Genomic DNA, 19,340 nt, shown 5'->3' with positions numbered 1-19,340 from the left:
AAGTAATGAATTGTTATCAAAGTTAAAAAAAGACTGAATGGCTAAAATATTACAAGCACTTTTTCAATTTTATTATTTTTTAAATAATAAGCACAATGTGAGTTGCCAATAATTCATTGCAAGAAGGGGTCGTAACAGTGTGATAGGAATGTAAACAACAAATACAACATTTCAAAAACCACTAATTTTCCACATACAAACTTAATTTTCTTAAAACCAACATTAAGTCTCGGTTAGCGTCCGTCATACTTTTCAAAATTAACAAATTCCAAAAAATTAATTATTTCCCCAAACATCTCCAAAGACAAACCAAACAATCATAATGCGGTTTGGTTGAAGAATCCTATTGGTATTGATGTTGCTGTACCGAGTGCAACTACAACATACACACAAAATCGATGAGTTGGAGAGCTTTGCCTCTTCTAGCTACAAGAGGGCAGCCTTGACCTATTATACTGTGGAGTTCTGAGACCCGCCAAGATACCTTGCTTCACCACTAGTACTGTAATAAAGTGACCATTTCAAATACGGCTAAAACATCCCCAATTTGCATTTGGACTAAAAAAAAGTAAATTACCTTGTGTACATGTGCTTAAACTACTTTAATTTTAGTTCATGGTCAAGTCCCAGCACAGAGAAGAGACTCAAAGCTGTCTTGTATCCATAGAGAAAACTGAGCCGTCATTTAAACAAAGCTGTATTTTTAACTTATTCAAAAAACTGGGTCAGATTCAAATTGACTGTGATGATTAAAAATAAAGATTTCCTTCTTGTCACACAAGGGGAAAAATGCTTTGTTTCATAAAGCCTCCGAGATTGGTTTACATTGTTTTATACTGTTGCTTCAGTATGCACATTTTATTTTATACTGCTCTAAAGTCAGCCCAGTATCTAGTTATCCTCATTTAGAAGCAGGCTGCAGTTTATAACATTTCATTACATTTTTTTATTACCAGTACTAAAAACTAAAATACATTCAGTCACTGATTGTTCCGATATCCACTTACTGCCTTTAGTCCAATGCAACTATTGATAAAGCCCACCTTATGATTTTTTCCCCTCACTTTCACTCATGCCTAGTTGGAAGACCTGTATTGCAAGTCCCACAACGTTGCACAACGTTACCAGACACAGTCCGAGAAAAACACAGGACCATACATGTCCACTGAAAGCACCAGTCTTGCTGGGAGCAACATCAGAGATCACAAAGCTCCTCCTGCACCATAGTAATCATGGCAGATAAAGTACATGATAAAAAATAGAAGTTTCTATGAAACTAGCATAGAGAAAACAAAGAAAACAAAAAAGGTAACAGACACCATCTACAATAAGCAGACACGGACAATTCCTCTCATTGAAAGCATAACAACTCTACACACATACATGATTTCCAAATACCCGTACTGACAACTTCCATACAGGCCCATGTGAGGCGTTTGGATTGTGGAAGCTAGAATTACCCGAGTGAAGAAACCCCCAATATGTCTATCTATTGCTATTATGGCTTTTCGGGACCCTTTGCAGTCAGGAATGTATCCAGACCCTGAGGGTGAATGTAGGTCAGCACCAGTCTTCAAGTATATAGTAAGGCAAATCAAGTGCTTGGCACCTTAACATACTCTGAACAGAACATATGAACATTTATATGTAGTTTCTGGTGCAAACATGCTTATCTGGTTCAAAAAAAGGTATAAGATTTATGGATATGTAATGCATTCTTACAAGTTGTACAGAAAACACAAACATCAAGTTAATATATCTCCAACTGGATAAATGCATCAAGTCCCACTGGAAATATTGATGTAGGTTCAAGTAAAGGCTGTTCCGATCTCACAGCATCCCTGTTTTACCGTTAGTTTATTACAATCAGAGTGCGCAAAGTCTAGTGCAAATCTCTGCCCGTTTGTTCAAATACATGTGAGTAAGGAATGTGACCTAACCTGTGTGCAAAAAAACAACAGTTAAACAAGAACCTCTTGTATCAGACTGTAATTATGAGTATTATTGATCTTCATTCAAGTGCTGGAAGACTGGAAGCTCTTTGGCTCCAGTTTTTTTTGTTCTTTTTTTTCAGTGGCAGTTCCTCTAGGTGCTCTGAACTGACTTTCTTAGTCCATGGTGTCAGAGAGAAATACAGCCTGGAACGGCCGGTGCCACAAGGACTCCCTTCCGAGCTGTGTCTGATAAGCCCAGGTAGGGAAGCACAGGATGATCAATTGAGGAAAAAAAAACCCAACACAAACAAAAACAACTAAAACAAAACCCCTGCTTCACTCTAAACTAATAAAAAAGACACCGGTAACATAGCTCTGTAAGTGTGGACAGTACCTTAAAATGAAGGATCCTTCACTATCCTACGCAATTCACACACAGGTGCATGGGAAAAGGTGGGGAGGTTACAATAAGCCAGGCTCCTAACCGCAGCCATTAGGGGGTGCTCTGGTCCAGCTCACGCAGCATCTGCTGGATGCCCCGCTCCACCCGGCGGAAGTGCAGCTTCTTCAGCCAGCTGTGGGTCTGGCGCCGTCCCCCCTCCAGGTCCTGCAGGAAGTGCTGCAGCTGCTGGCGGACGCGCTCGCGCTCCCAGGACGTGGAGTGCTGCCGGATCACGCTGAGGATAGGGTGCCAGTTCTCCGACAGGTCAGCACCCTCCGTCACCGAGGCCAGCACTTTCACCCGGCTGGTGGGCCCCTGTCCCCGCTGCGCGCGCGAGTAGAGGGACTGCTTCCCGGTCGTGCTCAGCTGGTTCAGGTACAAACTGTGGAGGTGGACAAGAGAGGAGCGGTAACGCACAGAGCGGCAGCACAAGTGGGACTCCTTCTGCCACTGCCATCCTGATTGGGACAAAACCAAGCAAAAGTTCCCCCTCTAAATGCATTTTATTCAGAGCATGATCTTCAATCAAAGCAGCACCAAATGTATTTCACTTACTCACTGCAGCCAAACACTGTGTAATAACTGAGAAGAGATCAGATAGTGGGAGGCATTCAAATCGCAATCTGCTTTCCATGATAAACAATTAAATACAAATTCATGTTTTTATCATGTGTCTGTGGTATTTAATTACTTATTTTAATAAAAGGTCAAGTTGATAGTGACTAGTGTGCCCGAAACTCAAAAACTCTGCACTCACTGCACAGTGTTGATAGTGGGGTGTTCCCTGCAGGCATCCACTAGTTTGATGGCTGCACTGTCCCCTATGGAGTTGTAGGCCACATTCAGCTCCTCCAGCCCTTTGTTCTGCCGCAGCCGTGCTGCCAGCTGCTCAGCGCCCCCGTCCCCCAGGCCGGTGTGCATCAAGGAGAGGTGCCGGAGAGAGCGGTTCCCAGCGAGGGCCTCGAGCAGGCAGTGCGCCCCTGTCTCCGTCAGAACGTTATCACACAGCCTACAGCGACAGAGAAGCAATTATCACGGGAAGACCGAGGGAACTGGGAACAGGACTAACCTGAAGGGATTGACCCTATGTAAAAAAACCTAAACACACACAATTCACAGATCCTGTATGATCTGATGACTTCATTACACACCTCGCTCACTGTTCCTTCTAATGATATGCCAAGGATGTTAAAAACTACAAAACAAGCCACACCATAAAAAACACAGGTGTGTACTAGTACTTCAAAGTCATATTGTTGGTAGTGTTTGTATGTATTGCTTATATAGTGAGGGAAATAAGTATTTGATCCCCTATCAATCAGCAAGATTTCTGGCTCCCAGGTGTCTTTTAAACAGGTAACGAGCTGAGATTAGGAGCACTCTCTTAAAGGGAGTGCTCCTAATCTCAGCTCGTTACCTGTATAAAAGACACCTGTCCACAGAAGCAATCAATCAATCAGATTCCAAACTCTCCACCATGGCCAAGACCAAAGAGCTGTCCAAGGATGTCAGGGACAAGATTGTACACCTACACAAGGCTGGAATGGGCTACAAGACCATCGCCAAGCAGCTTGGTGAGAAGGTGACAACAGTTGGTGCGATTATTCGCAAATGGAAGAAACACAAAACAACTGTCAGTCTCCCTCGGTCTGGGGCTCCATGCAAGATCTCACCTCGTGGAGTTTCAATGATCATGAGAACGGTGAGGAATCAGCCCAGAACTACACGGGAGGATCTTGTTAATGGGAGCTGGGACCATAGTCACCAAGAAAACAATTGGTAACACACTACGCCGTGAAGGACTGAAATCCTGCAGCACCCGCAAGGTCCCCCTGCTCAAGAAAGCACATGTACAGGCCCGTCTGAAGTTTGCCAATGAACATCTGAATGATTCAGAGGAGAACTGGGTGAAAGTGTTGTGGTCAGAGGAGACCAAAATCGAGCTCTTTGGCATCAACTCAACTCGCCGTGTTTGGAGGAGGAGGAATGCAGCCTATGACCCCAAGAATACCATCCCCACCATCAAACATGGAGGTGGAAACATTATGCTTTGGGGGTGTTTTTCTGCTAAGGGGACAGGACAACTGCACCGCATCAAAGGGACAATGGACGGGGCCATGTACCGTCAAATCTTGGGTGAGAACCTCCTTCCCTCAGCCAGGGCATTGAAAATGGGTCGTGGATGGGTATTCCAACATGACAATGACCCAAAACACACAGCCAAGGCAACAAAGGAGTGGCTCAAGAAGAAGCACATTAAGGTCCTGAAGTGGCCTAGCCAGTCTCCAGACCTTAATCCCATAGAAAATCTGTGGAGGGAGCTGAAGGTTCGAGTTGCCAAATGTCAGCCTCGAAACCTTAATGACTTGGAGAGGATCTGCAAAGAGGAGTGGGACAAAATCCCTCCTGAGATGTGTGCAAACCTGGTGGCCAACTACAAGAAACGTCTGACCTCTGTGATTGCCAACAAGGGTTTTGCCACCAAGTACTAAGTCGAAGGGGTCGAATACTTATTTCCCTCATTAACATGCAAATCAATTTATAACTTTTTTGAAATGCGTTTTTCTGGATTTTTTTGTTGTTATTCTGTCTCTCACTGTTAAAATACACCTACCATTAAAATTATAGACTGATCATTTCTTTGTCAGTGGGCAAACGTACAAAATCAGCAGGGGATCAAATACTTTTTTCCCTCACTGTACATGAAAGTCCATATTAAAGACTATTTGATATACTTCAAAAGTGAGCTGAATGGAGCATAATTTAGGACAATCCATGAAAATGTCCCTGGTCCTAGAGGGGGTTACCCATCCTGTTATACTGTGACACACTCTCTTATGCAAAACAGAGGAAAAAACCTGAATGCAAACGCAAACAAGCACACACACTCTCAGTTTCACATCCCACTCCTCCACTGTATATCCGACAGAACACTGCTAAAACACATACTATGACACTGAAAAAGAGCAAAGATCTTACTTTAAGGATCTAATGGAACAGTGGCTGTCAAGCAGGAGGTCTTTCAGGTATGTGCAGGACTCTACACTCAGGCGGTTAAACTGGAGACTGGAGACACACAGAAAGAGAAACACATTGCAGTAGTCAAACACATGCGGTTAGGAATACAACAACCAACGTCCACGGGCTTCTGGGATTCTGGTTCCATCCACAGCACACAACAACAGTGGGCCGTGTTTCATGTCAATGAAAGGATTACACATGTTCCCGATTGATCCTTTTGAATGACGTGTGCTATTTTAGTAAAGGTGATGGTTTAATTACCTCCGAGAAATATCACTTTATATAAATTACAATAAAAAAAGAAAAAGAAGAAATGCATTGTAAGGAATTGGTTTCTTTTTCTTTTTTCTTAAGAATCTGCAGGGCTTTCTGTCATTTTAGAGTGCATTATCAGTTTGTTTATATCCTTATAGGGATAATCCATGTTTATAGATCAAATTTAAAATTAGGAAGCATCTTAAGACCATCCAATCGTTCCCACTGCAAGAGAGAAACGTATCATGCTGCGTGCTTAATCATTTGCATTGATTGTAGCCTGTCAAAGTCAAGACTTACCAAATTAAAAGTGGTTAGTGCTCAAGTCTTAAGATTGTTCAGACAGGTTTGCCAATATAACATTTAAATTTAAATTGATAAATTCCCTGTGAAATAACATTTTCTGCTAAGCATAACACAAGACACATTTTTCTTAACACATGAATTCTGAAATACATAGTTTACATGTCAGCAGAATAACCTTACACTAACACCAAGCATGACTATGAGCTCTCTGCACTCACTTCAGGCTGCGTGTGCGCATCAGCACTGGGCCCAGCATCTCCAGCAGCTCCTGGGTCAGGTGGCAGGAGGAAAGATTCAGCTCCTCCAGCAGGTGCCTGGAGGGTGCGCTGCTGAGTACAGAGCGCAGCACGAAGCACTTGAGGGGAGTCATGCACACTGTGGACAGGTTGAGGGACTTGAGGGAACAGAGCACCTCGGCTGTGAAGTGTGGGTTCTGGAACTCGTAGAGGAAGAATAGCAGATCCATCACTTCCTCTGGGGGCTGGTGCTTCTGTCTGTCTTTCACCATGTGCTTCTCCAGGGAGCGGGTGATCTGAGCCACTACCGTGCTCTTAATGGTGCAACCCAGCTGGTCCAGCAGCACCCTGTTCCCGTAGGACAGGAGGCCGCCCATAAAGACAGGATAGAGCTCGAAGGACTCCCGCTCCTGCCGCTCCTTTGGCTTTGGACCCTGGACCCCCAGCAGGCTCTGCTCAATCTGGTCCAGCACATCCTCGTTGAACTGGTCCTCTGTGCGGAACATTTCGGCCGTCATGGTGCGTGCAATCCGGCCCTTGCCGTACCCGATGATGCGGTGGTACAGACTGGGAAACATCTTGACTAGGTTAAAGATGGCAAAGATCCTCAGGGGGAGGAATTTGGAAAGGATGTTGAGCAGGGTGGTCAGGTCTTCCCCGGCCTGCCCAATGGCCTCAGAGGCTTGCTTGCCCACCTTCTCCAGCACCGTCTTCTTCTCCCCCAGCACGACATACAGGGCAGCCAGGTACTCCTGCATGGCCGGGACAGCGAACACGTAGCGCGTCTCCCCTCCCCCCTCCTCCAGGTTGGAGGTCTCCATGCACGGCACGAGGAAGAAATCCAGGACGTCTGTGCGGAATACCGCCAGCTGTCGGAGCTCCTCATCTGTCTTGGTCTTGCCGCCAATCCACTGCTCCAATTCCTTCTCCGAGAAGGAGGTGCGCTTGTTGGTGACTCCATCGTACGCCAGCTTGCCCACTGTCTGAACCACGTGGTGCACCAGGGAGGTGCTCTGCTGTCCAACTTTGTCGCCCCCTCCTCCAAACCTATTGCTACCCTCCAGGACCTCTCCACTGAAGTTAAGCCTCAGGAAGCTGGTGAAGATGCCGGTGAGGGTGCGGATATGAGCTAGGGGATCAGTGAAGTGGAGGAAGTGCAATGTCGCACAGGTCAGCCAACAGTAGGACGGCAGGAAGCAGGCAGCGGCCAGCTGGCTTTCACGTTCTAGATTGAGGTACAACATCTCCAGCAGGGTCTCTGTCTCCTGGCTGGGTGGCCCACTGCTGCCATGTAGCAACCGGCTAGTAAAGTACGCCTTCTGCTGGTCAAGGTTGCTAAAACCACAGATCTGAAAGTAGCGGTCTGTGTACTTGTTGGGGATGCTGTCCAAGGCGGAGAGCCGGGTGGTGACCAGAATGCTAGCCTGCAGAAAGAGAAGACAAAACTATAGTTTACATTTCACTTTCAAATTTCATTAGAATGGTCCTAATTAGAATGAAAAGGCATTATTTTACTATTCACTTAAATAAATATATAAAGAACGATGAGCTTAGCATTCTGAAAGAGAGGGACAATTAGTAAAAACCTCAGCAGGTAACTGGTAACTGCTTGCCTAAATCAGGTGTCTATAGACAAGAACAAACATATTGTTTTGGTGTCAAAAAGGACCAAACTTCTTGACTTTAATCAAAGAGCCTGGATCTCCTGTCCTCTACCTCAGGCAGAAGGTATTTCCGGACCAGGTTGACCACAATGGTTTCAGCACTGAGGGGTTCATCCGGGTCACTGCAGAGCTCGGTGGAGGCACTGCCAAAGTCCAGCTTCATCTGCTCCATTGCGTTGAAGATGAAGAGTACTTCTCGGCCCTCTGGTCCAACTCCATTGAGCAAGGGGTTTTTATGCAGGTGCAGGTACTTTCTCCCCACCAGGTGGCGCAGTGAGGTGGGACGTGTCTGAAGGCTGAGGTCCTTGCAGGAGAATGGGATGACCAGCTTGAACTGGGGCAGCGCCGACCCCGCACACCAATCCAGGATCAGCTTTCGGACCACAGTGGTTTTGCCTGTCCCCACGGCGCCATACAGGACCACGTTGAGCCCCATTTCCTGGCTCGCTCCTGGGACGGGGTCAAAGAGCTGCCCGATCATGAGGGAAGGCTGGTGGTGGCGTCTACTTGGATTCTTCAGCCAAGTGCGAATGTTCTCGCTCTCCCCCGGGTTCCTCTCCAAGATCAGAGGCTCAATGTGCATGGTCTCCTGGGAGAAGTAACCCCCGAACTGCTTCTCCTCATTGGGCAGGTGGCTGAACCACTGGGCCAGCTTCTGTTTGTGGATCACAGCCGGATCTGGGTGCAAAACAAAGGGGGGCAAGGAAAAATACATTGCAACAAGGATGGCACACCTTCTCCTGCCCTAGTCTGCTTTGAGCTATATGTCTGATATTGAAAAATGTTTTGGTTGAGAATTATAAGTAATCAATCTGAAAATTAGAACCTCTCACTTATTTTATTTTATCTCACATTAAACTTTACGAGAAGGCTTTCTTCCAGGACTCTTTGAAGATCAGCCACAACAACAAAAAAAAGTCCGTTTCGTAACATGAGACTACGGAGCTACAGAATTTACCCTTGGGGTTTGTGTGCATTATTTTGTTCTTAATGAGCTGCTAGAGAAGAATGCTTTTAAATAACACACATGGGGACTAAAGGGCTTGGTTTGCCCTTTGCATTGTGCCACCAACGTGTGACTGACGGTTGTCACTGCAGTATAATTCCCTTACGGTGCAAATGTACTTGTCACTGCCAAGCTAATTCCATATATAGCACAGCTAAACCATACACAAGTTCGGGCTGCTTAAGGAGGAAAGCTGGAGTTATTTTTACATGTGGGCTCACCGGCACTAGGTGTACTAGAGCTGTAAAGCCTCAGGTGAGACACACTGGGTAGAACTGAAGGGAAGAGTCCCCAGTGACTCCATACTGGCCCTCCAGGACACAGCTGTCTGCAGAAGAAGACGAGAGTAGCACACAAAATCATTGTCAGAAGGCAATTTGTCGTCACAGCTAACATTTAGTAATATCTTTTAAAGCTTCAACAATCTAAATGGTCACTTTCAAACAGGTATTTGCAGAAAGGGAAACGTAAGTTTATTTTTCAGGAAACATTAACAGTGTGTTGATATATATATCAACACACTGTTAATGTTTCCTGAAAAATAAACACCTCAGAAAAGATGTCCCCAATATGCCCAAGCAACATGTAACATGGATTGTTAATTTGGAATGTGATTTTATATTATATTTAGTCATTCCTGCTGTAAGCCTGTACTTAAGTGAGTTTATTGTACTTCCTCAAAATCAAAATAACAGTAGTTCTATTTATTGTGGGATATGGGTTGGGCAATGTCAAAAATGACATTGTCGATGATGGGAGTGTAAACATCGCTATTATCTGCTGGGGGCGTAGTAGCAGCCAGAGGTGTAGTAGCGGAGTAACAGAGGTGCAGTGGCAGTAGAATAGCCTACAACAACATGTGCAGTCATTAAGCCTGTATGTTTTATATGACTATTATTTGTATCTTTTAATAACATTAAATAGTTTATATTTATTTTTGTGGGATGAGAAAATCAGCATGGAAATGCGGACTGTTAACAAACTACGTGAGGCTACTTCAACATATTGAAAAATAAATAGAACTTATTAGGGTAAAGCTTTTTCTGTCAAATACACTACTTGAGATTACAGTCGTCCATAAGCAAGTGCTGCAAGAATAAAGTGTCATTCTGAGTTTGACTCCTCGTAACCTATTAAACAGGAAAATACATTTGGGGAATATTTTCCTAGTCATTTTTATCATTGTAGGCTATTTTAGCTTTGTAAAAGTATTTAGTATTTTTATGAAAGGATGGGACTCTTTTCTGGGCTACAATTTTTTGATAATATAATCTGGTGTTACCATTTAAGATGGAACAGGGAACATACACACACAACAAAACTGAAGCACAGGTTAGTTAAAAAATTAAGTGTGTCACATTGTTCTTTTAAATATTAATTTTATTCCAAAAAGTGTGCAGCGCCTTCCCATCACCTCCTGGAGATGCGCCTAAACCCCCTGCAGCCATGCAGTGCGTATGGGATTCAAAAACCCTTTTCTGTCTGGCCAATTGGAGGGACAATGAAAGTTTCCTCACCTGTACATTTTAGAGGAACTGTGCTTTCCAGGCGTTATACAGGACACTTTTGTCGATCCATCGCAACTTTTCACACCTGGAAACAAGTAAAGAGATTCATAGGAAAGTTAAATCCTGTGGAAGTGTAGTGGATTTATTCTCCATTATCCGATTCAGGTTGATTTTCAGCTCCAGATATTTTATTCAATGCATGCAAGGGAAGAGCCACCAATCACTCATGAAGCGATAAAGCAACTCTCAAGGAAAGAAATGTATATGTGCAGTTTTCATTAGCGTATTGATTGGGAGGGTACACGGTATACTTGGTGGAACCTGGGAGTGTCAAATCTATCACAACCAATCGTATGATATTGATGTATCGTAAGACAGAGAAGAAGTTTGAAAAAATACTGGCTTGGCTCACCATTTTCTGAGGCAGACATCACTTTCCTATGAAAGCAGAAGATGACATACACTTTGTTTCAGGGTTTTTTGTTATTTATGCAAATAAGCAAGCAGGAACTACACCAAACTCTTGTGTGTCTGCAGACATGATTAGCAAACCTGACTTCAGCTTTTCTCTTTATGCAATCTTGGTCCCCAACCTGTCTGCATGTGAGGGCTACACCTGGGTGTTGTGTTGAATGCAGAGTCCAGTCTGTCTTTTGGAAAGATCGTTTTCCCCTCAGTCAGAAGAAATAGTTAGTTCTAGGAATGGACTTCGATGGGCGAGGTCTTACCCCAACTAGAGGAAGAGATGGGGGCTCTGTGCACAGACCCCTGGACGTGTCGCCAGCACTGCCACATTCTGCTGCACTCACTACTGCGTCCTGAGGGAAGCAAAATATATATCCAGTCAACTCCATCTCCGACAAACATATTACACATTCTAAGACCTTAGGCACTATTCAACTAAAGGACTTAAAAATGAAACCTACAGATTAGTATGTCTCAACAGGTAGTAATGCCTGATTCCCTCTTTGCTGTAAAACTTGTATGGGACGGGATACTAAAACATAAAAATCAACTAGAAAGAACAGGTTATTTTTAACTGTTAGATTCCCATTCTAACAGCAACGTTTACCTGGCTGCTTGACTTCATGACTCAATATGCATAAAGGTGCAAATCACGGAAACCTCCACCCCCCCCTCTGAATTCAGTCCCCCATTAAACTCTTACAGTGTTTTCAGTTTATAGCATTTCTAACTATAGCACACAGCCTGTGTCACTGAAACCAGGGAGCAAAAGTGACAGACTCGAGTAGGAACAAACTTCAGAGTTGCAATGTGTTTGCAGAACATTCCTGTGTCACGTCTGACACTTCCACTGCCACAGAATACACACAGGATCCCAGCAGAAGATCTTCACCTTCTGAACTGCACAAGTCACAAGCAGGTTTCAAAAACACATTAAGATTCCCCAAACCCCTGCACAATACCACAGTCTCTTATCTGCCTAAAACAGCCACAAGCTAAAGACACGCATTTGGGATGTAAATCACAGAAAGCTGCCCCCCTTTTCCTGCTCCCTCTTCTGCAGTTGTGTTCTGCTCCTGGGGATTCATAACTCCTCTCTCACTCTCCCTTAAATTAGCATGGCAGCTGCAGTGCTGGAATGGAGCTGCAGCTCCTGTATTACCACAGCCCTTGGATTTATCCGTACAGCCCGTGTGGCGTCCTGCTGGATTCATGCCCACTTCTACTGAAGGTGGCAGGTTGATAAATCAGAAGCTAATAGCGGAGCAGATCTCTTCTTATGCACAACTCTGTGGGGAAACAGGGCCTTCCCTGTCCTCGGAAATCTAACTCAGGGTTGACAGGCCCCTATGCCACTAGGCCCTCCTCTTTCTCTCCCTCAAATCTCCTTCTCTCTCCACAGTGTTCGGTCTGGGTGGAAGACTGCCAAGACTGAGCAGAAGTGCACACACTTTTTGAAACTTACGCTCAAATATCCCCACTTTATCTGATTCTAAAGAGAACAGCTGCTGTAGCACAAGAGGAGGTCAGGTTGATCCCCAGGCCTGGCAGACCCAGTCGGTGTCTGTTTTCATTCCAGTGTGTTGTATTAGAAGAAGGGAATTCCTGCCCCTATGACACCATCACATTGTTGTGTGCTTTGCAGGGGTATGGCAACAGCCTTCACTACAAAAGCATCTGGACACTTTTCATTCCAAGGACGCACGTAGCAATAAATTAACTTTTTACATGTTAATTTGTGGTTTCATTTTTTTAGATTGATGCATTTAACTATGCTATTATATGAGAAGCCATATAGTAGTATGTATTTTGAAGATATACTATTAATATACCATTTTATGTTTTGATTCATAAATACATACATGTATGCATTTGCTGCCCAATATATTAATAACTTCAAATGTTTTTGCTGACCAAGTCTTCAAATCTACACAATGGCAAACTAGGATCAATCTCTCTAGTGTCACAATACGAAAGAAGAATAAGCCATAAACAATTGATTAACCAAGACTGACTTTAGAGCACGATGCACTACCGGCACTACCATTATTTCCATTTACTGCAGAACATCTTTAATTCACATTATCACTTCCCGGTTCCCGTTTTGTTTATTCGACACAAAGATTCATTTCAAATGCAAAAACACCACGTACGCTACGTCACGTCAAAACAAACGTAAACGAACACAAAGTTTCTTTAAAGTGTCACAGTATCGACAAACCCCCGTCTCAGCCTACACTGCGTTTAAACCCGCCGTGCACCGCATCCACGGTTCACAGCGCACTGCTGTGGCCACCAAGCGTCCCGCATGTCATTGTAACACTGCAAATGTCAAACTTTGCCGGGAGACGTTTCTTCACATTACCAGCGAACTAACACGACAGAATTGAAAGCGCAGACGCGGGTCGTTATAACTCACCAGCTGTTATCATGCGGCGCTGACAGCAAGTCCTACAGCTGCCGAGCAGGACGGCCGGCCGATCTGCGCCTCTGATCTGCGCGATGTTTGGGGTTTGTAATGCGAGTATAATGGCAGCGTTCTAACGGAGATTTCCGCAGTTCTGCGCAGATCTGCCGAATCCCCGCGCTCCCATTGGTGGAGCAGCGCAGATCTAAGTAAAACTTGACCAATAATATGCACGTTGTCGTCCCTCCCTCCCTTCACTGGCGGTTGTTTTACGTTTTGCTCATTTCCTCTAACCTCAGAAAATCTGGCAGTGATGAAAAAACAACTGTGTTTTACGTAGACACACACTGTATAAACCAGGACGAAGAAAAGACAGCACTTGCAGCCTTGTTAATACAAATTAAACTGTTGCTTTATTTCTGCTGCTGTGTCATTGATGCATTCATGTATCAATCATCTCATGCTGAAAGTTTAATATTCAGTGATCATCTCTTTGGGTTTGGTATATTAAATTAATTAATTTTTACATAATATTTTTGTCAGTTTGCTAATTGAAAATTAAATATTCAGTACATTTAAATAGTTTTACTTCCTCATGACGGCTCAGTGTACACAATTATACCTGATCACATCACATATGTTGGTGTGATTAAAAAAATAATGATATGAATGTATATTTTATGCATTGGTGTACACTGTATAAACTTCTACCCATTTCTGTCTCTGAAAATCCTTTACTTTTATTTATAGCAAGACCCTCTCCCCAATCACCTCCTCCAAGCGACTGCTCCTGATCTACTCCCCTCCATCTCCTCCCTCCTCAACTCCTCACTCCTCTCTGGCTGTTTCCCCTCTGCATTTAAACAAGCTGCGGTCATCCCACTCCTCAAGAAACCAACCCTTGACCCCACCTCTCCTCAGAACTACAGCCGTCTCTCTACTCCCCTTCCTCTTAAAGACCCTCAAGCGTGCAGTCCACTGTCAGCTCTCTGCATTTCTGTCCCAACACTCACTCCTGGATCCTCTGCAATCCGGCTTCCGCACAGCTCACTCCACTGAGACGGCTCTCTGGCAGTCACTGACTCCCTCAGCTGTGCTCGGGCGGCCTCCCTCTCTGTAGTCTGCACTTGTTAGCTATTACAATGTAGGCTGTAGGACTTGTATTGTATATTAACTGTATATCTTACCTATGCGCTTCTGTAAATTTGAATTTGTATTTGTATTATGCTTGATCTGTAATTTTAATGCACTTTTGTATTGCTCTTATATCCTGTAAGTCGTCCCTGGATAAGGGTGTCGGCCAAAAAATAAATTATAATAATACTGTAGTACATGTAATGAGAGTAACTGTCTTAATTTAGCAATGTTTCTAATCAGGAGGAAGGAAAATCTTTCCACATTCTGAAAGTGTGATCCAAAGGATAGATTATGGTCAGTGAATCTTTTTTGAAGCAATTGGTTCAATTGTTTTTCCCATCACTAAGAAATATTAGTAGTTTTAAAAAAACTTTTTATAGGTAACCTTTAATTATCAATTTCTTAACACCTGAAACCATTTCAATGTGATCAATTAAGCAAGTGATTTGTGAAATGAAGTTATGTAGAGATTTGGTATAAAAAAAATGAACTACCCTTATCAGCCCTCAATGACCAGAATTCACTTAATTGAACAAGTTAATTGCTTAATTGATCAGTAACTTCCATGTGGTCACAGTCTGTGGAAATGTGCGATTTTAGGTGACTGATGAAACTTACTGCGCTATTCAGGACTGTGTTTGTGCACCACTGCTCTAGAACCTTAGAAAGGAAGGGAATATTTTAAATCAGTCAGTAATGTTTAAGTGAATTACGGTCAGCATTGGAAAAACTGGTTTAATTACAGCTGGCTGCTTTAAAGGATTCAGGAACAGATCCTGAGGATAAAGAAGCATTAATAATATTGTGTAGATGGACAATTAATTGCAGAGATTGCTGTAGTAATTTAGTGGGTATAGGGTCTAGTGTGCAGGTTGTTAAACGAGTTCAAGGTAGGCAGGGACTGAGAAGGACAGCACAAATCAGCTATAGTATTTCTGTGTGTGTTTCCAATGTTTCTAATGCCAGTGACTTTGCTATTGAAAGGGCGTTGCCTAAGCCCAGTGCCGCACCGTGGAGGAGTTTGCCAGGGAAAAGGGATACGAAGCCGTGATGCTCTACACTATGGTGGTCCAGTATGATGCACAGATGCTCTATGAAGGTCTTGGCTACAGAATGCTGTGCCCACAATCACAATAGCTATGCATAAATTAGATGGCCCAGTAGGGAACATGAGAAAACAAACTGAGTTGAAACATGGTGCATAATAAAATAAATGTAATAACTCAATCTAAGAGTGATGTATGTGACTTATGACAGGATGTGAATATTCAAGATACAGGTATATTTTTTCTGGAAGTACTGTGCTTAATCTCAAGAGTTCAGGTTTACCAGTCTACTGTGCTCACAACAGGACAACACACACACTGCAGAACCAACAGTTACAATTGAAAAAAAAAAATGTTATGACTATGAGTAGGTGAAGCGAGACTTGTTGGTTTAATTGTATTTCCATATTTTGCTGTTTTTATCTGTGTATTTGACTGAGCTTCCATTGAACAAAACAAAAACGTTAATCACTTGTCAGCGGAGGTGTAGTGGAGCCAGGGCCCAGTTGTTCAAAAATGTAATCTGGATCAGAATGATCCGGATTTGGAAATCCCATGTTTTGCTATCCAGGATCAGGTAATCCATCTTACTTTTGGGCTGGTTTATCAAAGCAACATTGGATTGGATCACCCTTATCCAGATACAAACTTTCAAGATTACCAAATCCGCATTGTCAGTGCTCTAAATGGGACTACATATCACAGTGTAGGCAACTAGCTATGTAAAGAACAGCAGGCAGAATAGCCAGCGTGGGGTCACTTTAAGTGTTTTTATTGAAGAGACAGAAAACAGCACAATAAAACAATACAAACATCCTCTTCCATTTTCAATTTTCAACAGTCAGACCCCTCATCTGACCCACAACAAATAAATAACTACTTTAGACTGGTTCTTCTCTGATGATTGTGTCATTGTAATTAATATACAGTGATGAATAACAGTTCAAATTAAATATATTATTTTTGTTTGATATTGACAGCTGTTTGGGGGATTATTTTATGGGGACAAAATCATTCTTTTTTTTTTTTAACTGTACTGTACTGAAAGGCTTAATAAGTAGCCTAATGTCTACTTTATCACTGGAACGGTTAAACAAATCAAGTGCAAAATATAAATAAATGTATATACTACATGATACAAATGTTGTATTGTTTGACCAATTTTTAAGTTTTATTACATTTTGTTACTGAAATCCACCCTGAATCCACCCTTCTGCCGGGATCATCCTACTAAAAAGTTTTGGCCAATGCAGACTGGATTACGTGATCTAATCCGATTTCACAATCTTTTTTCTTTCTTTTGAATAACCCATTTTCAAGATTTGATCCAATCTCTGACAGCCGAAATCTGATCAGATTACCCTGAACAACTGGGCCCAGTTTTTCAAAACTTTTGATCTGGATCAGAATGATCCCCTTTTCTGCAATCCAGGATCAGAGTAATCTTGCTGATTTTGTGCTGGTTTTTCAGAAAATAATCAGATAGAATCATTCTGATCCAGATACCATAAGATCAAGATTACAGAATCCTGATTTGAATAGGCCTCCGTTTAGCATGTTATGCCAAAAAGACATGAGTGAACTAGACTAAAAAAGTGTAACACGAAGTTTGTATGCTACTTTTATTCACATACATACGTGAAGTGCATAAGATAACTTACAGACAAAATTCAACTCTCAATGGATAAAAAAATAATGAACAACACAAAACTTCACATTTCTCTGAAAACTGTTATAATTAATTAATTAATTAATTAATTCAAAGACCATTTTAATAACAAAGTTTCACTAGAGCATCTCCCATTGACCTTCCAGCTGGTCCATTCAGCTGCAATGCTGGATGTGGACATGGGTGCAATCTATCACCCCAGTAGTATTTGGCATTTTTTCCAAATCAAAAAACATGCGCTTGATCCTCTTGATGTGTTCTGGATTAGTTGGAAAAGAAACAAACGAGAAGGCTGGCCAATGCAGAGCAAACTCTGTGTACCAAAGAACTAATTGTGGATATATGGAAGCGCAAACTGTCTCCAGTGACTTGGTAAAATGATCCACATGCATAGAAGTGCAAAGCCATCAGGACCTGTTCCTCCACACTCAAGGCATAACTTCAATGTCCTCCCGACCAAATCTAAATCATGCATGAAGTTCATAATTTGTATACTCTTCAAGTGGTTTGGGGTGTTCAGTGTGAACCCTTGTGGTATATCTCCTCCTGTGGTGTTGTAGACGGTGAACAGTGGATGCCATCGTTGTGGAATGGTCCCTTGTTTCTACAATTGCTTTAAAGACTGCTCAATTAACCTCTCCTGGTTTGACACCTGAACATGATTTAGCATATGTCAATACGAACAACAAGTTACAGCTGCAGGGACAGAAAGAAAATGGATGTACCAGCAACTAGCTCGAAGGGGACCAATTTCACCATTCATGAAACGCATGCCCTACTGGAGGGAGTACGGGTCAATTATGACAGCCTAATGGGCACATTCAACACCTTGGGTCAGAGAACCCCAGTGACAGCCAAGATGAAGCATGACATTTGGATTGACATTACCAGCAATGTTAATACCACAGGAACTGATCAGCTGCGAACAGTAGAACAAGTTAAACTACGGTGGAAGAAATTAAAGCAGAAGGCCACCAAAGACCACAGTGAGTCAAAATACCCTCAAACAGGGAACAAGCCACATAAATGAGGAGAATTCACAGATATAATCACTGGTGGACCAAGATCTCAGGCTCTGCATGGCATTTCATCTGTCTCACAAGGAGGTGAGTCAGGCGTTTGTGGGACTGAGAATGATGTTAGGGATTCTGATCCCCTTAATGAGTCAGAAGACCACCTCCTGACCTGTGGAGATCGACCCACCAGCTAGTGGCACACCACAACAATCAGAAGATCCTCATTCTCCAGAGGTAGAACCACACACAAAAGAAGAAAATATGTTGAGAAAAACAACAACAACAATGAGGCTTGTGGGGAACTTGTGAAGAGGGAAACTGAAAAAGCTGAAAAACAGATTAGTCTAGCTGAAGAGCAAATCATGCTGACCTTGCTCCAACAGAAAAAAGCAAAATTGCACATTTGTCTTCAAAAACAACTGCAAGAAGCTGGGGTTAATTTTTCTGATGAAGAACTTTAGACAATTGTTTATTTGCAGGTATTATTTTCCATTGCTTAAATTGTAAATTTTGTTTTGTTATTTTTTATTGTGTCAATTTAATAAAATGTAAACGTGAAGTACTGTTTATGATTTATAGTCAAGTTGTATATCATTTCCAAGATTCCCCACTGTAGTAACAACACAATATGTCTAAATCCACCCTTCCAGTGCAATCAAGATTATCTTGATTTCAGCATCAAAACTATCCTTATCTCACCCTTGAGTTTTGAAAAACCCCAAAACAACCTTTAAGCTTGATTAAAGGTAGGATTGGATTACCAGATTCAAATCCCAACCTCAAAGATCAGAATCTCCTTTTTCAGGTTTGAAATACCCAATCCTCCAATTTAATCCAATCTGATTACTTACATCCTATTAGAAAAGTTTTGAAAAACTGGGCCCTGGGCCCAGCTTTTTCAATCCCATTTCTCAATTCTAAATATTGAAAATTATTCATACATGAAGTCTATATTACAATTTTTCTTGTCTGAAATAATATGATGAGACTAAGTTTAAAAATCCGGATATTAAGATAAAAGGCATTTATATTAAATCTAATATTTACTAGCATATTCAAAGCATGCAATATAATCGCCATTCTCATCGCTGACACTGTGCATTACATCCGATGTAACAAATAAGAGAAAACTAACTATTCTTGAGTTAGTAAGACTGTGTTTTATTAGTTTGTGTTGTCTTTGTATATTGGTATCGTATATCAGTGGAGAGGTTTGGTGGGGCATTGT

At 42.5% G+C, this 19,340-nt stretch overlaps 1 protein-coding gene across 2 annotated transcripts; it reads right to left on the bottom strand.

Moving 5' to 3' along the window:
• Positions 1-49: 49 nt before the first annotated feature.
• nlrx1 (NLR family member X1) lies at positions 50-13,342 on the bottom strand. Of its 2 annotated transcripts, XM_066709059.1 has the most exons (9): positions 13,257-13,342; positions 11,101-11,190; positions 10,382-10,457; positions 9,086-9,192; positions 7,911-8,536; positions 6,177-7,618; positions 5,356-5,442; positions 3,134-3,385; positions 50-2,758 (listed from the first exon to the last, which is right to left on the bottom strand). In XM_066709059.1, the coding sequence occupies exons 1-9, from the start codon at positions 13,267-13,269 to the stop codon at positions 2,428-2,430; spliced, it is 3,024 nt and encodes a 1,007-aa protein (XP_066565156.1). In that variant the 5' UTR covers positions 13,270-13,342; the 3' UTR covers positions 50-2,427. The 2 variants fall into 2 exon arrangements, with proteins under 2 accessions (XP_066565156.1, XP_066565165.1); XM_066709068.1 differs by lacking the exons at positions 11,101-11,190; positions 13,257-13,342 and adding an exon at positions 10,785-11,088.
• Between the last annotated feature and the right edge of the window lie 5,998 nt (positions 13,343-19,340).

This window comes from Amia ocellicauda, chromosome 1 (assembly GCF_036373705.1).
Source record: "Amia ocellicauda isolate fAmiCal2 chromosome 1, fAmiCal2.hap1, whole genome shotgun sequence".
Taxonomy (NCBI): Eukaryota; Metazoa; Chordata; class Actinopteri; order Amiiformes; family Amiidae; genus Amia; species Amia ocellicauda.
The sequence above is the reverse complement of the archived record's forward strand: the minus strand, read 5'-3'. Positions and strand labels throughout refer to the sequence as shown.